The sequence below is a fragment of the Ovis aries genome, chromosome 1, assembly GCF_016772045.2.
Source record: "Ovis aries strain OAR_USU_Benz2616 breed Rambouillet chromosome 1, ARS-UI_Ramb_v3.0, whole genome shotgun sequence".
Classification (NCBI taxonomy): Eukaryota; Metazoa; Chordata; class Mammalia; order Artiodactyla; family Bovidae; genus Ovis; species Ovis aries.
In genome coordinates, this window is record NC_056054.1 from 159,289,814 (window position 1) to 159,316,157 (window position 26,344).

The following is a 26,344-nucleotide window of genomic DNA, read 5'->3' on the forward strand; positions in this document are numbered from 1 at the left end:
ATACTTTTAACTAATTAGAGAAGTTATTTGATATAATTAATTATTATTGAATCTGAAAGAAACTTTAATAGACATGTATACAAAGAGTAAACTTTGTTGAACCCCATTAGCTAAATTAGTCTCTACAAATGTTGAAGCAGAGAACCAGTGACTTATAAACAGTACTAACAAATGATGTTCATTTGTAAAATAATTGAGTGTGCTTTTTAAGCCAGTAGTCATTTATTTATTCTTTTTTTTCATGTATTCTTTCATGCCTTCATTCACTCATACAAGTAGTAATTCAGCAAATATTTGTTGCATCCAGTATACGCTGGGCATTGTTCTGGTATAGGGATCCATTTAGTTACAGGGATACATTTGAGAACAGCAACAATAAAACTCCATGTGTGATCTCAGGAGCTTACATTCTAGGAGGTGAGACACACAATAAATGTAATAAATAAATTGTATTGTACATTAGGTGATAAGTATATTGAAAACAAAACAAGTAAAAGAAGATCAGGAATCCTGTAGTGGTGGTGGTGACGGGCATGTTACTCTTAAAATAATCGTAGAAGGTCTTAGTGAGAAGATGACACTGGAAGTGAGAGTCAGTCCTGCAGATGTCTGTGACAAAGCCCGAGGCAGAGCCATGCAATTGGTAAGTGTCTGCAGTGTTTACTGTATGGTTTGATAACTGTCAGCAAGATACCTGCTTTCAGCTCTGTCACTTCTCTTAGCTAGTGAATTTGCAGAATTGGAAAAAAGGAAACAATTCACAACTAGAATGATTGCTCACAATTACAATATAACTGTCAGTGAGATCTCACAAAGACATGAGAATTAATTATAGATCATATAATATGTTTACGAAACATAAAATGGTTCACCATCTGAATGATTTTTCTTAAGGGAGTTTTACAACTGTAGAATTTTTGTTAATTAGGCTAAAGTTTTGAGAAGTGTGTGCTTCAAAAATGCGCCCAGTTTACCAGAAAGTACAGATTCTTAGTAAATTTAGAAGATGTAAGAAAGAATGAGGATAAAAAATGATTGGCCTATCATGCAACGCCAACCGCTGCTATCATTTTTATGAGTTTCCTGTGCATATTTTTGTAAAACATGTAATGTATGTAGTGTTCATATAATATATACAATTTTCTATCCCACCCTTTTTTTCTGTTTATAAATCCCTCTTCAATATCCACTTGTCTCATATTTGAAGGTTCTACTGTTTACCTTTTTTGTCTCTGACCTACAGTGTTTGTCTTATTGATGTTAACTGTTTTAATATTTGAGGCTCTTTACTCCTCTCTATTCCGTTTGAGGTTAAATCCTTTCAACCTTTGTTCACTTCTCCCTTGTGTTACTGATTACTCTCCAGACCAGTCTCCCTGCTAGCATCTTGCCTGTTCTCTAAGCTCTCCTCTACACTGAAGGCAGGAGCCCAAGCCCTTTTATTTGATATTTTTCAAATCACAGAACTGGTATATGCTTTCATAAGTGAAACAATGCAAGAATAAAGTACTTAAGAGCTCCTTTTTAAATGCAGATTTGATCATTTTACTTTTCCCTGGAGTCCAGGTTGCATTCATAGCTCCTTGCAGATAGGAAAGTCTGTGTTTTATCATTGAGATAAATTACTCTAGCATAATAACTCAGATAATAACTCTAGCATATAATAGATATGGCATTGAAAAGTAAGAGGAAAGGCTCGTAAGTGGCTAGTAAGTGGAAAGGGCCTCCAGTAGAGCCCTACTAAAGTCCCTGCTCTGGGCTGGCGGGTATGGAGATGGAGGAAAGGCTACCCAATTAAGAGGCTGGCTACAGTGCTCCTTGTTGCACACAGCTGCTTCTTTCCTGCCATGGACATCTGGACTTCTTAGCTGAAAAATCCAGTTATGACATCTAATGTCTTCTGCTTGCCACTTTTCTGAGCCTCAACTAGTGGATTTAGGATCTGCAAAGCTTCTCAGAACTCAGTTCAACCCCTTGATTATTTTTTCTTCCCATCCTCTATGAGCAGAGAACAACAGACCTGTAAGAAGATTCAGTCCTTCAACAGAAGGAAATAAACCGGACGAATTACCAGTAAAAACAAGGTTACAGATTGGTAGAGCAGGAGTCGTTCATGCTTGAGAAGCAGAGTAGGTGACAGCGACAGCAGGTCCTGGACACCTCTCCAGCTCTGCCTGACCGGATGCTGCATACTGGTCTCACAGCGTGTGCTGTTGCACATAAAGTCTCAGTCACGTGTCATTTCATGCCACAGACTTGAGGGTTCTCGGGAAAGGTCAGGATCACAGATCACTAGGCTTCTGTGCTTCATTAGCTTGGAAGTTCTGTTTGGCAGTTACGTAGTATTTACTTCTTAATCAGCATAATATTCTAGTCAGATCTCTGAAATAAGTGATGAAAAGTTGAAAAAAACATGGGTTTAGGGAGAAGATGGAGCACTTAGAACCTGGATTCTAAGAGCTATTGTGAATTTATGACCCTGGCAAGTCACTTTACTTCTTTGGGCTTAGTGGTTAAATGCTGTGCTGTGCTCAGTCACTCTGTTGTGTCCAACTCTTTGTGACCTCATACACTGTAGCCCACCAGGCTCCTCTCTCCATGAAGATTCTCCAGGCAAGAATACTGTAGTGGGTTCTCATGCCCTCCTCCACGGAATCTTAACCCAGGGATCGAACCCAGGTCTCTTGCATTGCAGGTGGATTCTTTACCAGCTGAGCTACCGGGGAAGCCCTAATGGTTAAATACCTCTTCCTTAATAAAAGTATCTGCAAAATATTGTATTCAGCTGTATATTATAATGTGAACCATAGTATAGTCTATGTGAAGAATCCATTTTGATAAAAAGGTAGAAGTGATTTGTATTTCTTCTAAAGAAATTAAAAACAGATTTGATGTAAATATCTGCTCTAAGATATTAAATGTTACCATGTTATCGTGTTAAGCTGTGTATTTACCTAGAATAGAAAGCTTCTTTTCTCTCATATCTACTATTATAGAGATTAATTTGAACCTACACTCTGATTGGGTTTCCTTTGTGGCTCATCAGTAAAGAATCTGCCTGCCAATGCAGGAGACGTGAGTTCAATCCCTGGGTTGGGAAGATCCCTCAGAGAAGGAAATGGCAGCCCACGACAGTATTCTTGACTAGGAAATCCCATAGAGAAGCCTGGGGAGCTACAGTCCGTGGGGTCGCAAAGAGTCAGACACAACTTAGGGACTAAACAAAAACAATGTACTCAAATTAACTAAGGTTTGAAATATATTATCTACCCTCACATTACCCTCCACATACGCATGCTTACTTTAACCGTTTATAACTTAATTATTTTGTTAAAAGCCTAATGCTACATAGTCAGATAAAGAAGACCTTTCCAAGAGAAAAAGTAAACAACTTTTGCAGTTGTATAAGTAGCACTGAAATCAGCAGTAATTTCAAAATTTAAGCTCAACATCCACCATAGAAGTTTTCTGTCAATAAAACAAGGCACTGTTTGTTGATTCCTTGCGACTGAGCTGGCAGATATTTTAAACATCTTAAGTTGAAATTTTCAGCAACCCAAGGTTACACTAATGTTATAAGAAGATGCATGTTCTTTCTGTATCTCTTCTTTCTAATATACTCTTAAATGTTGCCCTTAGAGCGAATGTAAATTACCCTTTGCTTTTTGTGGTTGAATCTCCTAATACTGCCAACTGAAATAACTCTGGAGATCCACTGCCTAAAATTTCCTCCCGGAATAATAACAACTCTTACCTGTGTTAGCACACTTGAACTCTTGGAATGGTGCCACTTTCTCCTTATGTACTGTCTGCTTTCCTGTGGAGTTATATGACCTAACTTAACTTTTAGTCAAACCTCATAAATTATATACTTCACACCAAAAGTGTTAAATGTATAGCAGATTCACTCAGGGAAGAAAACATAATATCTCTTTTATAATCTGATTAGATGTTATGAACATTTCAGGGAAAAAGAATATTTTGACCTAGAGGTCTTTGTACCACGGATGGCTTCCCAGATCCTCTGTAATCACGTACACAGTTCTGAGTGCTTGTGCATTTTTCTTGAGAGCAGATTCTAGCTCTCTTCAAATTGCTAAAGGATTTCATGACCAAAGAGGTTAAAAAAAAATGGCAGTGAGTTTTTATACTAGGAGAAACAATAACCAGGATTTTATCAGTTTTTGATAAGGGGATTTTTCAGCTTCTATATACCTACTTGACTCAGCTTTCTTCTAGACAGTATTATGGAAAACTGTTAGTTTGAGTGATATATTTTTCTTGTAAGTGCCCAAGAGAAGTTAATTAGGTTGTGGGCTATCCTAACACTATCCTTAGAATTTAAGTCAAATGTACTTTTACAGAGTTACAGCTTTCAGTGAGAAATAGGAGAACCTGGGTCCTTTGTCAAATTCTGGAAACCCTTAAGTATGGGAGTGGGGACAACCTATATCATTTAATCACTTGATCTTTAGTTGTTGTGGTGAGTCCCTTAATTTACTGTCTGAAACCTCTACTCACTTTATAGGGCCCATTGGCTTAAGATTTCTTTTCTTTCAGTGGAAACTTAACCAAGCTGTCATCTTCATCAACCTTATTTAGTTACACGGTAGACTTACCTCTGCATTACCTTGCTGAGGGCCAGCTTTTGTCTCTTACGGCATCCAGCTTCACTAGTAGCAGCTGTAGTTTACAGTAAAGCTTCTTAGCTGGTTGACTTCCCAAGTAATTTATGCTCCAAGAACCCGTAGAGGTTCCTATCCTTTCCCTCCCCTGTCCTAACACACTCTATTATAAAACAAAACAATGAAGAAAAACCTGTTGACTGTGTTGTTAAGCAGCAAGATGTTATCTAGGAATCACCTGTATCAGCATCAGACCAAGCTACATTTTTTTAGAGTGGGGCCAAGGATGCTTCCATTTTTGCCACAAGTTCTCCAGGTCTCTCTGATGCACAACAGAAATTGGGATCTACTGGTATAGGGGAAAGCATGGGCTCTGGAGTCAGCCAGGCCTTGAGTAATCATCCTGAGCTTCTATGTTTCCACTTGTAAATAAGGATTTTAATATTTATATTGCATGAATTCTGAAATAATGTATTTAAAGCATCTAGTTCAGTTCTTTACTAGTGTTCTGTGCGTGTGATTGTGGAAATGAATAGTTGCTGTTGATTGCTGATATGTGGTGCCCAGGTAGATTGAATTAGGAGAGCAGTTTTAAAGTATCTTGTGTGATTTCACGCTACATGAAGCTTTTGATTTACAGAAACTGACATGGCTTAGTAAGAATGAGTCCAAGTGCTCAAAGTAGTTTTCACTATTTTCGTTATTGCCTACTTTCTGAGCCAGTAGCTTCCTAATATTATGCTTCTAATGCTTAAGAATTTTTTCTTTTAAGGTAATTTTAAGGAAAAAATGACTACTTTTAATATGTGTTGTATGTGAATAAACAATATATTCAGCAGCTAATTAAATATGTTGTTTTTGTTGCGTAATAGGATGCTTTTGGTATAACAATGAAATTGTATGTGGTATATCAGTTCAATTCAGTTCAGTTGCTCAGTCATGTCTGACTCTTTGTGATCCATGGACTGCAGCATGCCAGACCTCCCTGTCCATCACCAGCTCCCGGAATTTACACAAACTCATGTCTGTTGAGTCTGTGATGCAATCCAACCATCTCATACTCTGTCGTCCCCTTCTCCTCCTGCCTTCAATCTTTCCCAGCCTCAGGGTCTTTTCAAATGAGTCACCTCTTCGCATCAGGTGTGTGGTATATACACAATATACTGGACTTTCAACTTCAACATCAGTCCTTCCAATGAATACCCAGGACTGATCTCCTTCAGAATGGACTGACTAGATCTCCTTGCAGGCCAAGGGACTCTCAAGAGTCTTCTCCAACACCACAGTTCAAAAGTATCAATTCTTCAGCACTCAGCTTTCTTCACAGTCCAACTCTCACATCCATACATGACCACTGGAAAAACCATAGTCTTGACTAGATGGACGTTTGTTGGAAAAGTAATGTCTCTGCTTTTTAATATGCTGTCTAGGTTGGTCATAACTTTGCTTCCAAGGAGCAAGTGTCTTTTAATTTCATGGCTGCAGTCACCATCTGCAGTGATTTTTGGAGCCCCCCCCCCAAAAAAAAATAAAAGCCACTGTTTCCACTGTTTCCCATCTATTTCCCATGAAGTGATGGGACCAGATGCCATGATCTTAGTTTTCTGAATGTTGAGCTTTAAGCCAACTTTTTCACTCCTCTTTCACTTTGATCAAGAGGTTCTTTAGTTCTTCACTTTCTGCCATAAGGGTGGTGTCATCTGCATATCTGAGGTTATTGATATTTCTCCCGGCAATCTTGATTCCAGCTTAGGCTTCATCCAGCCCAGTGTTTCTCATGATGTACTCTGCATAGAAGTTAAATAAGCAGGGTGACAATATACAGCCTTGACGTACTCCTTTTCCTATTTGCAACCAGTCTGTTGTTCCATGTCCAGTTCTAACTGTTGCTTCCTGACCTGCATATAGGTTTCTCAAGAGGCAGGTCAGGTGGTCTGGTATTCCCATCTCTTTCAGAATTTTCCAGTTTATTGTGATCCACACAGTCAAAGGCTTTGGCATAGTCAATAAAGCAGAAATAGATGTTTTTCTGGAACTCTCTTGCTTTTTCCATGATCCAGCGGATGTTGGCAATTTGATCTCTGGTTCCTCTGCCTTTTCTAAAACCAGCTTGAACATCTGGAAGTTCACGGTTCACATATTGCTGAAGCCTGTGATATATCGCTATCCTGTGAATCTTTCTGTGGTTATCTTGTATTAAAAGGAGTATGTTGAGATATAAATATTACTATAGAAAATTGCTATTTTCTGAAACCATCTGTAGATAATTATGCTAATGAATAATAAATAGTACTTGATTTTCTTAGTTTTCATGATAAACAGTTTAGGAACAGTTATAAACAAGTATCAGTAAGGCACTACATAAAAGGATATAGCACAGCTTTAGAAGGGACAGAAGAAAAACTCACCACCTGATTAGCTGGGGAGTTTATCTTAAACATTTGACAGAGAAGGCGATGGCACCCCACTCCAGTACTCTTGCCTGGAAAATCCCATGGACAGAGGAGCCTGGTAGGCTGCGGTCCATGGGGTTGCGAAGAGTTGGACACGACTGAGTGACTTCCCGTTCACTTTTCACTTTCATGCATTGGAGAAGGAAATGGCAACCCACTCCAGTGTTCTTGCCTGGAGAATCCCAGGGACGGGGGAGCCTGGTGGGCTACCGTCTATGGGGTCGCACAGAGTCGGACACGACTGAAGTGACTTAGCAGCAGCAATAAACATTTGAAATTGAAAGACGCTTACTCCTTAGAAGAAAAGTTATGACCAACTTAGACAACATATTAAAAAGCAGAGACATTATTTTGTCAACAAAGGTCCTTCTAGTCAAGGCTATGGTTTTTCCAGTAGTCGTGTATGGATGTCAGAGTTGGACCATAAAGAAAGCTGAGTGTCGAAGAATTGATGATTTTGAACTGTGGTGTTGGAAAAGACTCTTGAGTCCCTTGGACTGCAAGGAGATCCAACCAGTACATCCTAAAGTAAATCAGTCCTGATTTACTTTATTCATTGGAAGGACTGATGTTGAAGCTGAAACTCCAATACTTTGGCTACCTGATGCGAATAACTGACTCATTTGAAAAGACTTTGATGCTGGGAAAGATTGAAGGCAGGAGGAGAAGGGGATGACAGAGAATGAGATGGTTGGATGGCATCACTGACTCAATGGACATGAGTTTGAGTAGGCTCCAGGAGTTGGTGATGGACATGGAGGCCTGGCATGCTGTAATCCATGTGGTCACCATGAGTCAGACATGACTGAACTGAATTAAAATATTTGAAGCTGATCTATAGGAAACATTTTGTCTCTCGTAATGCTGCTGCTGCTCAGTCGCTTCAGTTGTGTCTGACTCTGTGCGACCCCATAGACGGCAGCCCACCAGGCTCCTCTGTCCCTGGATTCTCCAGGCAAGAACACTGGAGTGGGGTGCCGTTTCCTTCTCCAGTGCATGAAAGTGAAAAGTGAAAGTGAAGTCGCTCAGTCGTAACGGACTCTTCGCTACCCCATGGACTGCAGCCTACCAGGCTCCTCTGTCCATGGAATTTTCCAGGTAAAAGTCCTGGAGTAGGGTGCCATTGCCTTCTCTGCTGGTAATTATGGTAACTAGCAAAGTATAAGGAGAAGGCAATGGCACCCCAGTCCAGTATTCTTGCCTGGAAAATCCCATGGATGGAGGAGCCTGGTAGGCTGCAGTCCATGGGGTCGCTAAGAGTCAGACACAACTGAAGCGACTTCACTTTCACTTTTCACTTTCATGCACTGGAGAAGGAAATGGCACCCCACTCCAGTGTTCTTGCCTGGAGAATCCCAGGACAGGGGAGCCTGGTTGGCTGCTGTCTACGGGGTCACACAGAGTTGGACACGACTGAAGTGACTTAGCAGCAGCAGCAGCAGCAAAGTATAAAACTCTTCAATTTATTTATTATTTTATAAATTGAAATTATTTTATAGTGTTGCTGCTGTTAAGTTACTCAGTCGTGTCCGACTCTTTGCGACCTCGTGGACTGCAGCCTACCAGGCTCCTCTGTCCATGGAGTTTTCCAGGCAAGAGTACTGGAGTGGGGTGCCATTGCCCTCTCCATTTTATAGTGTTAGGAGATACATATACACACACATACATACTGATATTTCTTTTCTTCCTTAATCATGGGGCTTTTAGTTTATAATTTTGCCCCATGGTTTTCTAAGGAAATAAAAACTGTCTTATAAGAACTGTCTTGTTTTTCCCACCACCAAATTTGCTCAGTTATCTGCTTTTATTCCTGACCTAACCTTCCCTCCTATAATATAGAAGATGTGTTGCTACTCCTATCTAAGGTTAGCTTCTCCATTTTTGCTCTAGATCCCACCTCTTTCTACTATTGTATGTTATCCCTTCCCTTTCTTATACTGAGTTTGTCTCCCTGGACCATTTCCGTCAGCAGAATGTGCTCTGGTGTTTTGTGGTATATTGTAGAATTTTTTGACTCAAGGTCTCTGTCTGTTTTCTCATTTGTATAGGATTCTATTCAAAATTCTGGAACGAATTTCCGGTAGTAAATCTGTACATTTTTATATCACATTCTTTCCTCAGCATACTGCATTTGTGCTTCTTTCCGTACAGTTCCTTGAAACTGCTCTTGTTGGAGTCAACAAATTATGTTGCCAAATCCATTGTTACTTTGCTATTCTTATTTTACCTAAAAATTGACTATTTCCTCAACTTTTTTTTTTAAGCTTTTTATTTTATTTCCTCAACTTTGTTTTTCCTTTTTTTTAAAAAAAATTAAAACTCTTTTTTTTGTATTGTGGTGTAGCTGATTAACAATGTTGTGATAGTTTCAGGTGAACAGCGAAAGGACTCAGCCATACATACACATGTATCCATTCTTCCCCAGGGTTTGCCTGGTGGCTTAGATGGTAAAGAATCCGCCTACAATGCAGGAGACCCGGGTTTGATCCTAGGTCAGGAAGATCCCCTGGAGGAGGGCATGGCTACCCACTCCAGTATTTTTGCCTGGAAAATCTCCACGGACAGGGGAGCCTGGTTGGCTATAGTCCATAGGGTCTCAAAGAGTCAGACACAAATGAGCAACTAACACTACAACTATTCTCTCCCAAACTCACCTCCATCCAGGCTGCCACATAACATTGAGCAGAAGTACAGGTACTATGACTTTGTTTTTCTTTAAATACTTTTGCATTACAGCATTCTTTTCTTGGTTTTCCTCCTACTTCTTTGATGGCCTCTTCTTAGTCTCCTTCATAAACTCCTCTTATCCTTTAAATAAAAATTTTAGTATACTTAAGGCTGTTTTCTGGGCTTCCAGTTTTTTACATCTAGATACTTTTGAGACCTTATTTTACTTACTCAGATGACCCAAATCTGTAGCTTTGACGTCTCCCAAAAGTTCCTCCTGATGTAACTAGTATCTTAGAAGCCTTCACTTAAGACATTTTATGGTCATTTCAGACTCTCAAGATAGAATTTCTTGATTTCTTCCTCACCCATAGTTTTGAAACCTTCATCTCTGTCTTTTCTGATTATAAATGGTATTATAATCCAGTCAGATTGGATAATAGCTGTTAAATCTATCACATTTTAGTCTTAATTTTTACCCCATCATTGCAACATGGTATATAGTAATTAAGAACTGTTTCCTGGAATCATATTGCTTAGGTTCAAATCCCAGTTCTCTGTACAGTTTCTATGGCCCAAGTTAGGTTACTTAACCTTGCTGTGCTTCAGTGTTCTTATTAGTAAAATTGTAAAATCATTAGAACAGTGCTGGGACATAGAAAGCATGTTGTTTATCAGTCTTGAGTATTAGTATTGCTGATTCCACCATCACCACCAGCCCTCCCATCCTATCCCAAACCTCCATCATTTCTTAACTGGGACTGTTGCATTAGCCTGTTAATTGTTTTTTATACGTATGTGCTAGTCCTCTATTCACCTGCCCTAAATTCCATTCTAACCCATTCTCCTACAGTAGACAGGATGATTTTTCTCAAACATAAATTCCATAACATTATTCCCAGGCCAGAAATAGCCTGAGGGCTTTGCACTCGTTACACTTGCTGGAAACTTCTGACTTGCAGAGCTTTACGTCTAGCCCCTGCTGACTTTTCTTAACCTCATCTCTTACCTCACTGCTCTTTCCCCACTGATGACAGCTGTATGCTCATTTTTCTTTGAATGGAGTAAGTTATAGTCTCCTCAGGGTCTTTGTGCTGTTTGTTTCGTGTGCCTAGAGTAAATGTTTCCCTTGTCTTCGACACGTAGATCTTCACTTACATTACCTTTTAGAGAGGCCTATATTGACCACCCAGTCAAAAGAAGCCGCTCTGACAGTCTGTCTTATCATCCTTACTTTAAATCTCTGCCCAGAGCTTAACATTGTCTAATTATTTGTATTTGTTATGTCCCTTCTCCACTAGAATGTTAGTTCCAAAACTCTATCCCCACGTTAGTTCAGAGTGTATCCCTAGTCCCTAGTCTACTGCCTGACTTCACAATGAAGTGATGGAGAAACTTCCAAGAATAATACAGTTATCTTTGTTTTCTAATTTATTTGCCAATTTTCTTAATCTGTAATACAGTGTCCTGAATGGATCCAAGGGCAGGAAAACAGTGCCTTCACTTAGCTTTTTAGGCCTTAAGCTAGAATCAGCTCCTAGTTACCAACTAGACTCTTTATTGAGAACATATTAATAGTTGGGTTTTCCTAGGATTTGTTCACCACTGAGTTAACTGACCTATCTGAACATAAAAGGTTTTATACAGCTTCCAGTTTGATTTTGTTTCAATATAGCACTCCTTGAAGTCTTGTTTTCTACAATTCTTAACTACCAGAATGCTCTTAAAGGAACCTGAAGGATTAAGTAGTTTTCATTTATTGACATTTATCTTGTTTAGGCATTAAAAGTTACAAAAAATATGTGATAGAGCTTGTTATCTGTCTAGAAACTTAAGATGATTCATCTCATTTTTAATAGTTAGCACGTGAGTTTGAAGCTAATATACTATATTTAGTTTAATAATCGAAGACTTGTTTTATGTTACTAGCTTGAGAAATTTCTATCATTCTAGTAGGTAAGAATGAAAGGGGAAAATTCTAACTTAGTAGTGATGAAAGTTTATGAGTGACTCTATGAAATGAAGAAGGGTGATATGAGACAGTAAATTATAGGACATCCTTCGTTGCACTGGAAAAATTTCTAAAATAGCTTCTTTATTTTGAGTCACAGCATGGACAACACCAACAGCACAATATCTTGCAAGGATTTCTTTTTTTGTATTTTACAGCTAGTCCAAATTTTTCTTTAGTAGTGTTAACATACTCTTTTGTGCCATTCACTATCATTTCGATACTATTGACACTTTCTCCCTGTTCCTCTACCAAAAGAGATATCTGAATGAAAAGATCCCTTAAATCCTTTATTTGGTTTTCCAGATTAACCAGTTCTTTGTGTCTCTGCTCTATCTCTGAGAGTTGTGCTTTAGTGATACTGATTTCTGTGAGTAAGCTTTCATTAAAAACTTCCCATTTTCCTTGATGAAGCATATCATTTACTTCTTCTTCAGGTAGGTCTTTTCCAGCAACTTCAAGCTGACGGAAAATAAATGTCCTGCACTTCTCTTGTTTTGCTGCTATTGTGTCATTATATGTAAACATAGTTTGCTGAAACTGGCGGAACATTGCAGCATGCTGAAATTTAAGTATCCTTGTGACCACTGATGATGGACCACTTTCATCCTCTGACTTTTTAACTTCTTTTACTAAATCATCCAAACCTCTGTTAATGTGTTCTGCTTGGATTTTTATCTCTTTTGCAATGCTAGACTCTTTCTTAAGTATACTAAACCTTCTCATTGAAGCCACCAGACTTTTCTGTTGCTGCCCAAATTTTTGAACATTATCTGTCAAATTGTTAATACTCTCCTGTAGTTTTTGTATCTCATGTAGGTGTCTCTCAGCTACAGGCTCTCTTTCATAAATAACAGCTTGCTGCAGAAACACCCCTTGTTCCTCTGCTTCTGTAGTCAACACGTCCTTATCTTTAGAGAGCTCAGTTTCCTTTGTTCGTTGCTTCAGTTCTTGAAGTCGGTCTTTCATCTTCTCTTTTCTCCTAAAAGCAAAAATGATGGTGTTGAACAAAGAAAAAATTGGTGTTTTCCCCCAGTAGGAGTTGGTTTCACATAGCTACATCTATCTCACAGGAAAAACCCTCATGGTTTTCTGAGAAGATGGTTAAAAATAAGAAAAATTGATAAGAATTTTCTCATAAAGATTACTCGACTAGGAAAAGTAGTGTAAAATGTCTTATAAATTACTTTACATAATTCAGGGCTTCTGTGAGTCCTATTCAGTTGTGTAAAGTAGCTGAGTAAGCAGTGATAGAGAAATAATTGCCCCAAAGTAAGTTTTTCAGTATCATGATACTGCCATAGAATAGTTTTTTCTTGATTTAGGAAGATTTATCTTAGAATGGATGATTTGACCAGATCTTTTTAGGACTTTAAGGTCACTCTGAATGTGTCCTTATTACTGAAGATACAATTCCCAGTTAATTTGCTCTATGTAATGTTAAAAACATTCTCTCTCTTTTTTTTTTTTTTTTTTAAAATTCTCATTTTGCTGTGCTGTGTTTAGTCACTCAGTCATGTCCGACTCTTTGTGACGCCATGGACTGTAGCCCATCAGGCTTCTCTGTCCATGGGGATTCTCCAAGCAGGAATACTGGAGTGGGTTGCCATTTCCTCCTCCAGGGGATCTTCCTGACCCAGGGATTGAACCCAGGTCTCCCTTATTGCAGGTGGATTCTTACTGTCTGAGCCACCAGGGAAGCCCATATGTGCAATTCAACTAAAACCAGTATAATGATAGGAGATTCCAAATGAAAGCCTTAAGCAATATAGATAATATTGAATTTATCTTAAAATTTCTCAGTCTTCTGGAATTGACTAACACATTATTTGACATAGCTTTGTTTATATAAATTCATAATAAGTGGTATTTTTTATAGGATATATAAAAATCTTATTTGAGAGACACCGATGATATTGAGATTCACTTTATCCTGTGTTGGTTGTTATTCAGGGAATCAGTTGATATACATAGTTATATATAGTGATATGTATATACATGTATAATAATGTGCATATGTGAATGAAGTGAATAAAAGGAAATCCTTATTAATAAAATACTTTATTTTCATAGTTAATCTTGACTTTAGAAAGGCATTCAGAATACCTTTCATGATATTTTTGTGGATAAGAAGTCATTAGGGAGTTACAAGTAGCTCATTGAACCACACGTGATATCAATATCAACTAGGAGAAAAGGTCTCTAGTGTTATGCTGTTATACTGTCACACTCAGTGTTTGATACATTTATGCAAATATTTTTTATCAGTTATTTGGATGTCACAGAAGGCATTCTTTTCAAAATTGTTGATGGTGCAAAATTTAGAGAGCTCTTTAGTATGTTGAAGTACAGAATTGGTATTTGAAAATTAAAATATCATGGAACACTATACTGAAATTAAAAAAAAATATTTAACTGAATAGGTGTAAAATGTTTCACCTAGTTGTTTAGAAAACACCTTTACATCTATAAAATGGAATACCATTGAGTTCATAGCAGGGCCTATGAAAATCACTAGCGATTTAGTTAATTTTGAGCTTTTAATCAAAAGTATCAGAATAATTATTGTGCTTTCATGAGTGATAGTGTTATGTTTAGACTAAGAAAGATATTTGTTTCGCTGATTCTGTGCTAGTTAAAGCAGATAGGAGAGGGACTGTGTTAAGTATGAAGTGAAAATTCATAAATGGGTATTTTCAGACTGTCATGGAAAGGATGATATTGGAAGGCTGTAGTATATGGAGAGTTGTTGAAAGAAAAAGAGATATTTATTCTGAAAAAAAGAAGGTGTAGGGAATATCTGCAACTGTTTTCTAAAATGTGTAGGTCTGTATATATAAGAGGGATTAGACTTTATTAGGCTTTACTTGGCATAACTCCAAAAGGCAGCAGGTGGAAATTACATGGAGTGAGGTTTGATTTAGTATAAAGAAGGCGTTTCACGTAAGTAGAGCTGTCTGAACATGGAATGAACTGCTTCATGACATAAAAACCTTGCCATCTCTAGAGATGTTCAAGATATTCTTGAATGATGATTCAATAAAGGATATTGTAGAAATGATACCTTTATTACATAAAAAGTTAAACTAATATCCCTTTGCTTTTAAGAAATTGACATTGTCAGATAATTTTTGAAGCTTACTTAATGCAAAGTTTTAAATGCTGTATTGTATATTCAATAATACCTGTCCTTGAGTAATTACTCTCTGAAGGGGGGTGGACAATATACAATTAAACAGATAAATGAGATAACTTTAGATCTTGATAGATCAATTGGGCAAGGCCTCTCTAAAGAGCTATTTGAGCTGTATGACATAAATATCAAGAAGATGAAGAGCCAAGGAAGTGTATCCTGAGAATTAGACACATGGTGCTGGAGCAGTGAATTGGACTGCTGTGTTTTAAGGACAAAATTAATGCCTGTGTAAATAGAAATCAGGCTTCACAGGTGGCACTAGTGGTAAAGAACCTGCCTACCAATGCAGGAGACTTAAGAGACTTGGGTTCGATGCCTGGGTAGATCCCCTGGAGGAGGGCATGGCAACCTACTCCAGTATTCTTGCCTGGAAAGTCCTGTGGAAAAGGAACATTGTGGGTTACAGTCCATGGGGTTGCAAAGAGTTGGACACGACTTAGCTACTTTAGAGCTTTAGAGAGAGGTAGAAATTAATATGAGCAGTAACACTGAAGGAGTGAAATCAGGACGGTAGGCAGGGATCAGATCACAAATGGCCTTGTGGGTCAAAGTAAGGAGTTTAGATTTTATTTTTGATACAGGGGATGACAATTAAAAGAGAAATAGGATATTGACCTAAGGTTTATGTTTTTAATAGATAACTATATTTGGTTCAGTTCAGTCGCTCAGTTGTGTCCGACTCCTTGCAACCCCATGGACTGCAGCATGCCAGGCCTCCCTGTCCATCACCAACTCCCGGAATTTACCCAAACTCATCTCCATTGAGTCGGTGATGGCTTTCAGCCATCTCATTCTCTGTCATCCCCTCTCCTCTCGCCTTCAATCTTTCCCAGCCTCAGGGTCTTTTCAAATGAGTCAGTTCTTTGCGTCAGGTGGCCAAAGTATTGGAGTTTCAACTTCAACATCAGTCCTTCCAATAAACACCCAGGACTGATCTCATTTAGGACGTACTGGTTGGATCTCCTTGATGTCCAAGGGACTGTCAAGAGTCTTCTCCAACACCACAGTTCAAAAGCATTAATTCTTCAGCCCTCAGCTTTCTTTATAGTCCAACTCTCACATGCATATGTGACTAGTGGAAAAACCATAGCCTTGACTAGATGGACCTTTGTTGACAAAGTAATGTCTCTGCTTTTTAATATGCTGTCTAGGTTAGTCATAACTTTACTTCCAAGGAGTAAGCATGTCTTAATTTCATGGCTGCAGTCACCATCTGCAGTGATTTTAGAGCCCCCCAAAATAAAGTCAGCCACTGTTTCCACTGTTTTCCCATCTATTTGCCATGAAGTGATGGGACCTGATTCCATGATCTTAGTTTTCTGAATGTTGAGTTTTAAGCCAACTTTTTTACTCTCCTCTTTCACTTTCATCAAGAGGCTTTTGAGTCCTTCTTTACTTTCTGCCATATGGGTGGTATCATCTGCATATCTGAGGTTAATGATATGTCTCCCAGCAGTCTTGATTCCAGCTTGTGCTTCATCCAGCCCAGCGTTTCTTATAATGTACTCTGCATAGAAGTTAAATAAGCAGAGTGACAATATACAGCCTTGACGTACTACTTTTCCTATTTGGAAGTAGTCTGTTGTTCCCTGTCCAGTTCTGACAGAGGCAGGTCAGGTGGTCTGGTATTCTCATCTCTTTCAGAATTTTGCATAGTTTATTGTGATCCACACAGTCAAAGGCTTTGGCATAGTCAATAAAGCAGAAATTAGATGTTTTTCTGGAACTCTCTTGCTTTTTCTATGATTTGATCTCTGGTTTGTCTGCTTTTTCTAAAACCAGCTTGAACATCTGGAAGTTCACGGTTCACATATTGCTGAAGCCTGGCTTGGAGAATTTTGAACATTACTTTACTAGCATGTGAGATGAATGCAATTGTGCGGTAGTTTGAGCATTCTTTGGCATTGCCTTTCTTTGGGGCTGAAAGGAAAACTGATCTTTTCCAGTCCTGTGGCCACTGCTGAGTTCTCCAAATTTGCTGGCATATTGAGTGCAGCACTTTCACAGCATCATCTTTGAGGACTTAAAATTGCTCAACTGGAATTCTATCACTGTATAGAAAATAGTTTTCTGATGACCTCCAGGAGAGATCTGGATGATGAAACTAGATGGAATCAATGGGAACCATTTGGGATGTATTTTGGAGGTGGAAACAATAGGACTTATTGGTGATTTTAACATTTCAGCAGCATGTAACCACCATTACTTCCTCAAATGCTTTCAAGTGTTTCTCCTGACTTTCCTCTTGCCTCTTTGGCTCTTTCTTCATCTTTTTCTCCTCTCTGATTTCTCCTTGTCTTCCCACCTCTGAATACTGGAATGCTTCCACACAGTTCTCTTTTTATCCACCATTGTTTTCAAACCTCACAGCATTCAATACTGTCTGTTAGCTGATGACTCAAAATTATGTCTCAAGTGTTATGAGACTGCTCGCATAACACCTGTCTACTCAACAGCTCCGTTTGAATGTCTGTGTCTAAAGTAAGCTCCTGATCTTCCTCCGAACTCCCAAACTGCTGCTCCATTTCAGTAAGTGGCATCTCTTCTGGTCTCTTCTTGCAGTCTTCATCCAGGTCACTTGACCAAAAAATTTGGAGTCATTCTGAATATTCTGTTTTGTGTCCTCCCCCCATCCCCTCTCCCCCCATACCTTATATTTAAACTAATAGCAAATCTTGCCAATCTCTTTTTAGGGTACATGGCGAACTACCTCTCTGACTCAAGTCAGCACCATCCTTTCTCACCTGAATTATTAAAATTGTCTCTTTGTTTCTTCCTTTGTATCCCCTTCTCCTTTGCCCCTTTGGTCTTTTCTTAGTATAGAGATCAGAGTTAAAATGTAAGTCAGATCACATTATTCCTATATCTAAAGTCCTCCTTTAACATGATCTCTCAGAGGAAGGTCTTGTAAGGCTTCCCTGAGGTCTCTTTCCCTCAGTCTGTCAAGAGTCTGCCTGCAATGTAGGAGATCCAGGTTTGATCCCTGAGTTGGGAAGATCCCCTGGAAAAAGAAATGGCAGCCCACTTCAGTATTCTTGCCTGGGAAATCTCATGGACAGAGGCCGGGCTACAGTCTATGGAGTCACAAGAGTTAGACTTGCTTGGTGACCAAACCACCACCACAAGGTCCTGTATGACTTCTCCACCCCTCTTTTTGCCTCTCTGACCTTGCCTCCACAACTCTTCACTTCCTCTGCTTCAGCCACATTGCTTTCCTTGTTATTCCTTACACATACCTGGCCTTAGGGCTTTAGCACTTACCATCTGAAATCTTACTGAAATAACACCGCTCTCCATAAGGCTGTCCTTGGGCACCCTATCAGGAACTGCAACCAGCATCCCCAGCTTTAGTTTTCTTCCTAGCACTTTTCACTATATTTTACTTATTTATCTTACTTTATTGGCTGCTCTATCCCCTGAATATAAGCTCCATGAGGGCAAGGATATTTTTTCATTCTGTATTTCTAGCGCCTTGACAAGTCTTATGTTATTCAAGTTCTCATATTGAGCTCCTTACACCTCGTGTTTTCTTGAGTTCTTAATATTTGACAGGCACTGTTCTAAGTTTAAGAACTCTGAATTAAGTATTACCATAGTCTCTGTTTTACAGATAATAACATTCGGACCCTATCTTAGGGAACTTAACCGAGATGTCAGCTTGTAGAGTTGGGATTCAAATTCAGGCAGTCTAGTGTGAATGACTCCCTCTTTGCTATAATGTAATGCCTTTTTCAATGGTGTCAGATGCTTTATAGAGATCAGTTCAGGTAAGTTTTCAGAAGAGGCAGCTATTTAAATGAAGTGGTTGAGAAAGAAGGCAGATCACAAATGATAAGACGTTGAAATCTGTTTTTGATAGAAGTCTTTTATAGATATTAACTGTTTACTCAGAGACATTTCTGTGTACCTGAATTGCTGAGCATTTGAAGTATTGGTTGGAAACATTTAACAGCAAGTTTTTGTTTCCTGAAATGCACTTACAATTTTCTGCTATGTATTTTAAATTATCTAAATATGTAATTCAAATAGCTATAGGTCTTTTATTTTACCACTGATTTGCTATATTAGAAGTTAAAAAAGTTTCAGTCTGTATAATATATGCAAATAAGAGACTTCTATGTAGGGAAAGGATTTTATTCTCCCTCTCTCTCCACCTTTCCAATGTCTGTGTTCTACCTTATTTGCAAGGAATAATTTCTCTACTTTAGAAATAGAGCTAACACAATCTAGTGGCTTACTAAGATCTGTGGGAAAAAAATAATAAGCTACAACATTAAGCCTGGAAAATCTGTGAAAAGATTAGTTAAGGGAGATGATGAGAAGGTGGCAATATAGATTGCAGACTTTGGGTGTTAGGAAAGTAGATCAATATAAAACAGTTATCTGTCCATCGTGTTAAGCATGTCTTCTAGGAATGTATTTACTGGTCTTTGCCCTTACAAGTAGGAAATAGACAAAATAGAGGAAATTTATTTAATAGTATGTGAGCATACTATTTTTTAAGTCCTTTATTAAAGTAAAAACAAACTGATTTTAATTGAGAAAGATTTCAATACTAGAGCAGCCAATTAAATGTGCAGAAAGTTTGATGTTATCAATTTTTATATTTTTCACATCTTTTAGACTGTATGGGGGATTCTCTGGTGGTTTGGGGGTAAAGAATCTGCCTGTAATGCAGGAGATCTATGTTTGAAATTTATATATATAATTTCATAGTTATTTATAATTATAATTAATTGTAGTTAACCTAATATTCTTAATATAAAAATTCAGTTTTAAAAGATAAATTGTAAAGATTTTTAGCTTTATAAACTAATTTAGGTTGGAACTTCTTGTGAGTTTTAAATAATTCAGTTTATGAGAACTTTCTTGTGGTCCCATTTTATCAGTCAAGATTTGCATAATTATGTCACAGTAATATCCAGTCACCAAATCTTGGTGTATTACAACCACAAAGATGTATTTCTCATTCATGTTTCATGTCCATGTTGGGTAGGCAGGGGCTCTTATTCCCATCTTGGTCTTTCAGAGACCTAAGCTCCACCTTTCTGAATGTGGTAGGTTGGTAGGGCAGTTGGAAGTACTGGAGAGTTCTCATAGACATTAACATGCCGTAGCCCTGAAATGAAACAGAGCATGTTACTCTGCTTTGCACCTCCTCGACCAACTGAAGGATGATGGTTGTGATGTGTAGTCCTCACCTGTTCTCCGAAAGAGAGGTCATGAACCTGGTTTTTTCCACATCTATTGACTATTGTAATTTCCAAAATGAACCCTTAGAGTTAACTAATCAATATCTAACTAATCGTTAGAGTTAACTAATTGATTTTTCTCATGGGGAAATTGAAAATCAGAGAAGTTAAATGTCTTATCCAGAGCTTGTTAGTAGTACTAGTATAATAATGCAAACTTCCTGGCTGCTAGGCCAGTGCTTTTTTACATTATAAGATGTTTAATATAAATTTCCTAGAATATATATGTTATATAAAGCTGGCATTGTCTATATGCTCTTTTGTATTCAGTATTTTATAAATATTTGATGATTATGCTGGTGAAGATTTTCAAAAAGAACTAAAAACTATTGATAAGTGATTATAGAAATTTTTATCATGTAATAACTTTGAGGAAGCAGAGTTATCACACATGATTTATTATATGCCTCTGATAAAGACTAATCTTTCCAGTATAGAAGGAAGTAATTTACTAAAGTTGGTTAGTTTAGTGAACTATCTTGAATAGTTCCATACTGTTCTTAGTGTTTATCACTTACTTATCTATATGCTTCCTCTGGTATTACCATATTGATGCTGAAAATGAATTCCTTCCCAAAGTGTTTAGGATGTCATGTTGCTTTTGAAACAGTCATAAGCTCTTTTCTTTCTTCCTTCCACCTTCCCTTCCTCCCTTGATTGTAGATCTGTTATTTTTCTTTATTTCATAATAAATAGAAAGTAGCCTAAAATTTTTTTTTAATTTAGATTATCCTAAATGAAACATGAAGTGAAGTTGAATTGTATCAGATATTATGTTTTTAATATAAATGCTGTGTTTAAAAGAAAAAAGTTCTTGCAGGAGGTAGTGTAGCATATTAGATCTAAAATAATTATGTTAGCATCTGTATTAGTTAGGATTTTGCATATTAGAATTTTTCAAATTAAGTACTTTAGAAAAAGAAAAATAATTTGTTCTGATCTCATATACCTGTGTCATGGGAAATCTACTAAAATTTTTTGAATTCTAGCCTTGGCACCATGAAAAAATTGGCATTCTTATATTTTCTTCTGCTGTAGTTGTAATATAAGATAAGATAGGAAGTGAGGTGTATTGCATTCCTTTTTATGTACACAGACTTATGTATCCTATTCATACATACATGTATGTACTTACATACATGTAACCTGTTACTATGAATTTTTATAACTACGTTGTACATAGCAGGTGTGATGTTTGTTGCACTATTTTTTAAATTGACTTCTGTTCCTCATAATATGGGGAAAAGAAAAGAGTATTTGAGGCTTAGATGAGAAATAAGGGGAGTGGGTATCAAACCAAAACAGATTTTAATTTTTTACTTATGTGCTAAGTAGCCTAAAATTTTTTTAAATTTCACAGTTGTGAAGAACTACAGTGCGTATAATTTTCTCTTTGATTGCATGGCTTGAAACAAATCCTGAAATAAACTCTAATATACTTACGGCAAGTTAGGTTCTTCTATTTTTTGTTTTAGTTATCGATGAATCGATGAATGAACAGTGCCATGTGCCATCAAAAGCCTTCTTTTGAAGCATCATAGTTTAAATTATTATTTTTTTAAAGAAATAGGGTATTTCAAATATAGTAGCACAATATGCTTTTGCAAAGTGCTTTTAAGGAGGTAAATTTTACTGTCACTGATTTTGGAAATGAAGCTATTTGACTCTGACCCTTCTAAAGGTGATCTTATCCTGGGTTTCTGTGTTTTTGGAAGAACAGTTTCCTGAAGGAATACCACAGCTTCATATTTGAATAAAAGATACTTTAAAGAACTCTTTAAAATGTATCAATATGTATTTTCATATTCATTAATCATAGTAAATTTACTAGCAAAAGAAAGTATTTTTAATCTCTTTTTCTATAAAGCTATATATGTTACTGATATTAAAGGAAAAACAGATTTCCTTTCAGTGCGTACATGTTATAGTAAATGATATTTATATAAAATCAACTAAAGTTTTACTGCGTTCATCTTGTGTATGTCTTCATTTATTTCTTTTGAACATTTAAAATATATTTATGTTCAGGATCCTTTTACATTGTTAGGTTATTTCTGCTGTTGCTGTTGCTGCTAAGTCTCTTCAGTCGTGTCCGACTCTGTGTGACCCCATAGATGGCAGCCCACCAGGCTCCTCTGTCCCTGGGAGTCTCTCCAGGCCAGAATACTGGAGTGGGTTGCCATTTCCTTCTCCAATGCATGCATGCATGCTGAGTCACTTCAGTCGTGTCCTACTCTGTGCGACCTCAGCCCTCCAGGCTCCTCTGTCCACAGGATTCTCCAGGCAAGAATACTGGAGTGGGTTGCCATTACTTAGAAATAGTTCCTTTGTTTATTGTGGTCACCAACTGTTTTTCTTGGTGATGGACAAATGTGTTTAGTAAACTTCATCAGCAGTTTATCTTCAGTAGGGAATTATATAGGAATGCCCCTAGGGCCTTGCATTATGGATATGTTCTTAACCTCATTTTTATGATTGCGGCAACTATGAGTTTGACATACTCAAACTATCATAGCCCAGTTAGTATACAGCTGTCCCTGCATATTGTGGGGGATTGGTTCCATGACGCCCACAGATGCCAAACTCCATGGATACTTAGGTGTCTTATATACAATGATGCAATATTTGCATACAACTTATATATATCCTCTTGTATATTTTTACTAAAAAAATATACTTCAAGTCATTTATAGATTACTTATAATACCTAATACAATGTAACATATATAAATGTTTGTAAAATGTTAATGCTATGTAAATAGTTGCTGGTGCATGGAAATTTCAAATTTTGCTTTTGGGAACTTTCTGGATTTTTTCCTAAATATTGTCCATCTGATGTTGGTTGAATCCATGGACATAGGACCTGCAGATACTGAGTGTGTGGGCCTGACCTTTCTCTAGGGATCTCTATAGCTCAGGTAGTATAAGTATGGGCCTGATTTTTCTGTAGTGATTTTGTAGCCTGAGTGAATACATCACTCCTTGCTGTAGTCCTGGACAAACCAACAGAGATTTTCCTTTTTCTGTATGCAGACTGTGTTCTGTTTTTTTCTGGTTCAATACTTTATACAGGAAACTTGACTTTAGTTCCCAATTATGCACACTCTAAACCCCAGCCTCTAAGATAAAAGTGTTTGCCCCTAGTTGCCAGTGGTTGGTGGTGGTTGTTGTTGTTTAGTCACTAAGTCATGTCTGACTCTTGTGATCTCATCGACTGTAGCCCACCAGGCTCCCCTGTCCATAGGATTTCCCAGGCAAGAACGCTGGAGTGGGTTGCCATTCCCTTCTCCAGGGGATCTTCCTGACCCAGGGATCGAACCAGAGTCTCCTGCACTGACAGGTGGATTCTTTACCACTAACACACCAGGAAAGCCCAGTAACCAGTGGAGTTAGTTTTAATTCCTGCTCTCCACTTTGGCTCTGAGTGGTTTTGCTCTTCATTTCTGGCACCTGGAAATTTCCCTTTCTTACTTCAGATATAATAATGTAGTTTAGAAATTTGTCTTTCTTTTTTTCCCTGTAAGATTATATCAAGCACTTATTTAGGTTTCTAGCAAGAGGAGGAATTTCTTTATATGTGCATCTTCACTGAAAGTCATAGGTGATTACTTTAAAGAGTTTACATAATTCAGATATTCCTTAAATCCTTATATTCATCTCTGTAGAAACTAACTTAATGTAGGTATTTGGGTATACTTTCATTCTATAGATAAATTGCATTTTCCAGTGGTTGCATACTCATAACTTTATGTATAACTATTTCTAATTTATCTTATGATCTTCTTCTATCTTTATAAATTATTATAAGCAAAGTGAGATATCTAAGTATTAGAATTTAAAGTTGGAAGAGACAGAGTTCATGAAGGCATAAAATATTAAGCACGTAGTTGTGAAATCATTTAATTGTTTAGGTAAGTGAAATTGATGATACTACCATTTTATGCAATCTTTTCTGTACCTTAAATTTATTATTTTAATATCAGGAGAGTTCTATTCAAATATGTCATCTTTCAGCATGTTTAATGTACTGCTTTGCTATACAGTTTTGAATTTTACTGTTAACAACTGATTGTATCTTTGAGCTTAAATGTAATATTTGCAAAAAGAAAGTTAGAACACTGATTTATAAATACAGTAAGTAAATTGACAATTTGTTCTCTGAAATACAAAAGCAAACATATGACTAAAAAGTTTCTCCACCCTATTGCAGATAGGGAACATTTCTAGGAACAGAAATATGAGTAAAATTTTTCTAATGCTTTAGGAAATATGCCCTGGATGGATACTTTATATAATTTATAGAGTTTTTAAAAGTAAGACATTTCTTTTTATAGTTACTATTATCTGCCTGCAATGCGGAAGACTCAGGTTTGATTCCTGGATTGGAAATAATCCCTTGGAGAAGGAAATGGCAATCCACTCCGTATTCTTGCCTAAAGAATTCCATGGACGGAGCAGCCTGGTTAGCTACAGTCCACGGGGTCTCAGAGAGTCAAACACAACTGAGTGACTACACTTTAACTTTTCACTTTGAATAAACATTTCAAGAAATGTAACAAATGTTTATTTAACAAAAAATGGAATGTTTTTTTGCTTCTGTGTATGAAGACAGTGTGCAGCATTTCCCTAGTTCAAGGTGAAAGCAGCTATTATTGGAATGTTCACCTGTTTGGCTGCTTACAGGAAGAAAACAAATTAAAAAAAATATTGCGAATTATGTTAATTACATCAGTTAAAATTATTATACAGTTTTTGGTAATGCAACCTTTGAGTGCTTTTTAAATTCTACTTTTTGTTTAGTGTAAATAACTGTAAAATTAACTCTTTAACAGTAAGACTATTTTGTTTAAATATTAAGAGTCATGTAATTTTGAACTCTCATATCTGACTAAAGTAAGCTGTACATATATAACATTTTTATATTAAATTTAATACTGCATTGTCACAGAGGTAATGTGTTCTGGGTATTACATAGCTTTCACGTTTACCCTTAAAGCATTTACTAATGGAAATATTATTTTGATTTGAAATATTATATATTAAAATCTCACATAACAATTGTAAAATAACTTTGAAGAAATATCAAAAAATAAAACATGTTTTGATTAAGCCTCTAAACTTACATTTGGAACTACCTGTGTAGTTTGCATTTAAGTGATGGTGACTTAAGTTTTTAAAATTATCAAATCAAATATAATATTGATATTAAATTTTATAATTTAAGTACTAACTGAAACATCTAAAATTGAGTACTTAAAAAGAAATTATGTCGATATTTTACAGTAGTCCTTTTACAACATGATTATTTTTTAATTTCCTCAAATTAATTTTAAAGATTCTAGGAAACAACAATGAAGAAATTAAGGCCTTATAGAAAATTTTCCTTAATTTTTAAACATTATACACATGTGGCAAGTTGGGTATAAACTTCTTTTCGGAATTAAGCAGAAAAATATTCTCTAAAGCAAGCACAGTATAATTTATATAGTCTGTTTATAGAGGAAAGAATTTGAAGTTTGTTTTTATAGGTTCTGACCTTCTAGTGTTTCCAAAATGGAAAGATATTTTTTAAAGGACTTAAAAAGAAATGTTGATTTTGTTCGTAGTGGTCTATTTCTAGGGACTCTAAACTCCTATCTCATTCAGCCTATCGATAGTATATGTGAAGGGATCAGCTGCCTGTAGCTTGATCCAAATCTGAACAAAACAGGTAGCTTCAATTATCTGTTGAGTTCTTTTTAAATGTCACAGATTTCAATCTCTGGATGTCTCACATTAAAAGTACAGAAAAGAGTGGTTTGTTTACCTTTGTCTTGTTCCTTTGGCTTGTTTTTGTTGCTTTTCCACCTGCGTAGTTGGAGGCTTGCCTGTGAGAGAAAATCTTGAGTATTACCTGGAACATTTTATTCATATTTTATTTAAATCTCTGTCTTATAGTTCACAGGCTAATCTCTGTATGGTTTTCATTTAGTTAATGTAATTGAAAGCCACATAATGAAGTAAAATAATTTAGATATAAAGTTGTTTTGCAGTTCGTATCAAGTGAGAACAGATTGCTTACCTCACACCTGGAGAATCCGGTTCTGCCTGTTAGCTGCCTATTCTTTAGATTAAAGGAAGATTGTTTTCACTGGAGCTAG

The 26,344-nt window shown here is 36.9% G+C and overlaps 2 protein-coding genes across 11 annotated transcripts in view; one reads left to right on the forward strand and one right to left on the reverse strand.

The window, feature by feature from the left end:
• ARL13B (ADP ribosylation factor like GTPase 13B) overlaps positions 1 to 26,344 on the forward strand; it is an 81,157-nt gene that overhangs the window by 31,153 nt on the left and 23,660 nt on the right. The window lies entirely within an intron of this gene.
• STX19 (syntaxin 19) lies at positions 204 to 26,316 on the reverse strand. Of its 5 annotated transcripts, XR_009597857.1 has the most exons (4): positions 26,266 to 26,316; positions 26,011 to 26,071; positions 9,733 to 12,738; positions 204 to 2,382 (listed from the first exon to the last, which is right to left on the reverse strand). XR_009597857.1 is itself a non-coding variant. In XM_012188118.4 (3 exons), the coding sequence occupies exon 3, from the start codon at positions 12,723 to 12,725 to the stop codon at positions 11,841 to 11,843; it is 885 nt and encodes a 294-aa protein (XP_012043508.1). In that variant the 5' UTR covers positions 12,726 to 12,738; positions 26,011 to 26,071; positions 26,266 to 26,316; the 3' UTR covers positions 204 to 11,840. The 5 variants fall into 5 exon arrangements, 2 of the variants coding, with proteins under 2 accessions (XP_012043508.1, XP_042086391.1); XR_009597854.1 differs by having other exon boundaries at positions 4,620 to 12,738; positions 26,011 to 26,289; XR_009597856.1 differs by having other exon boundaries at positions 3,755 to 12,738; positions 26,011 to 26,289.

Excerpts from the sequence above, each read along its gene's own strand:
- STX19 (XM_012188118.4), bottom strand. The coding sequence starts at position 12,725 with ATGAAAGACCGACTTCAAGAACTGAAGCAACGAACAAAGGAAACTGAG.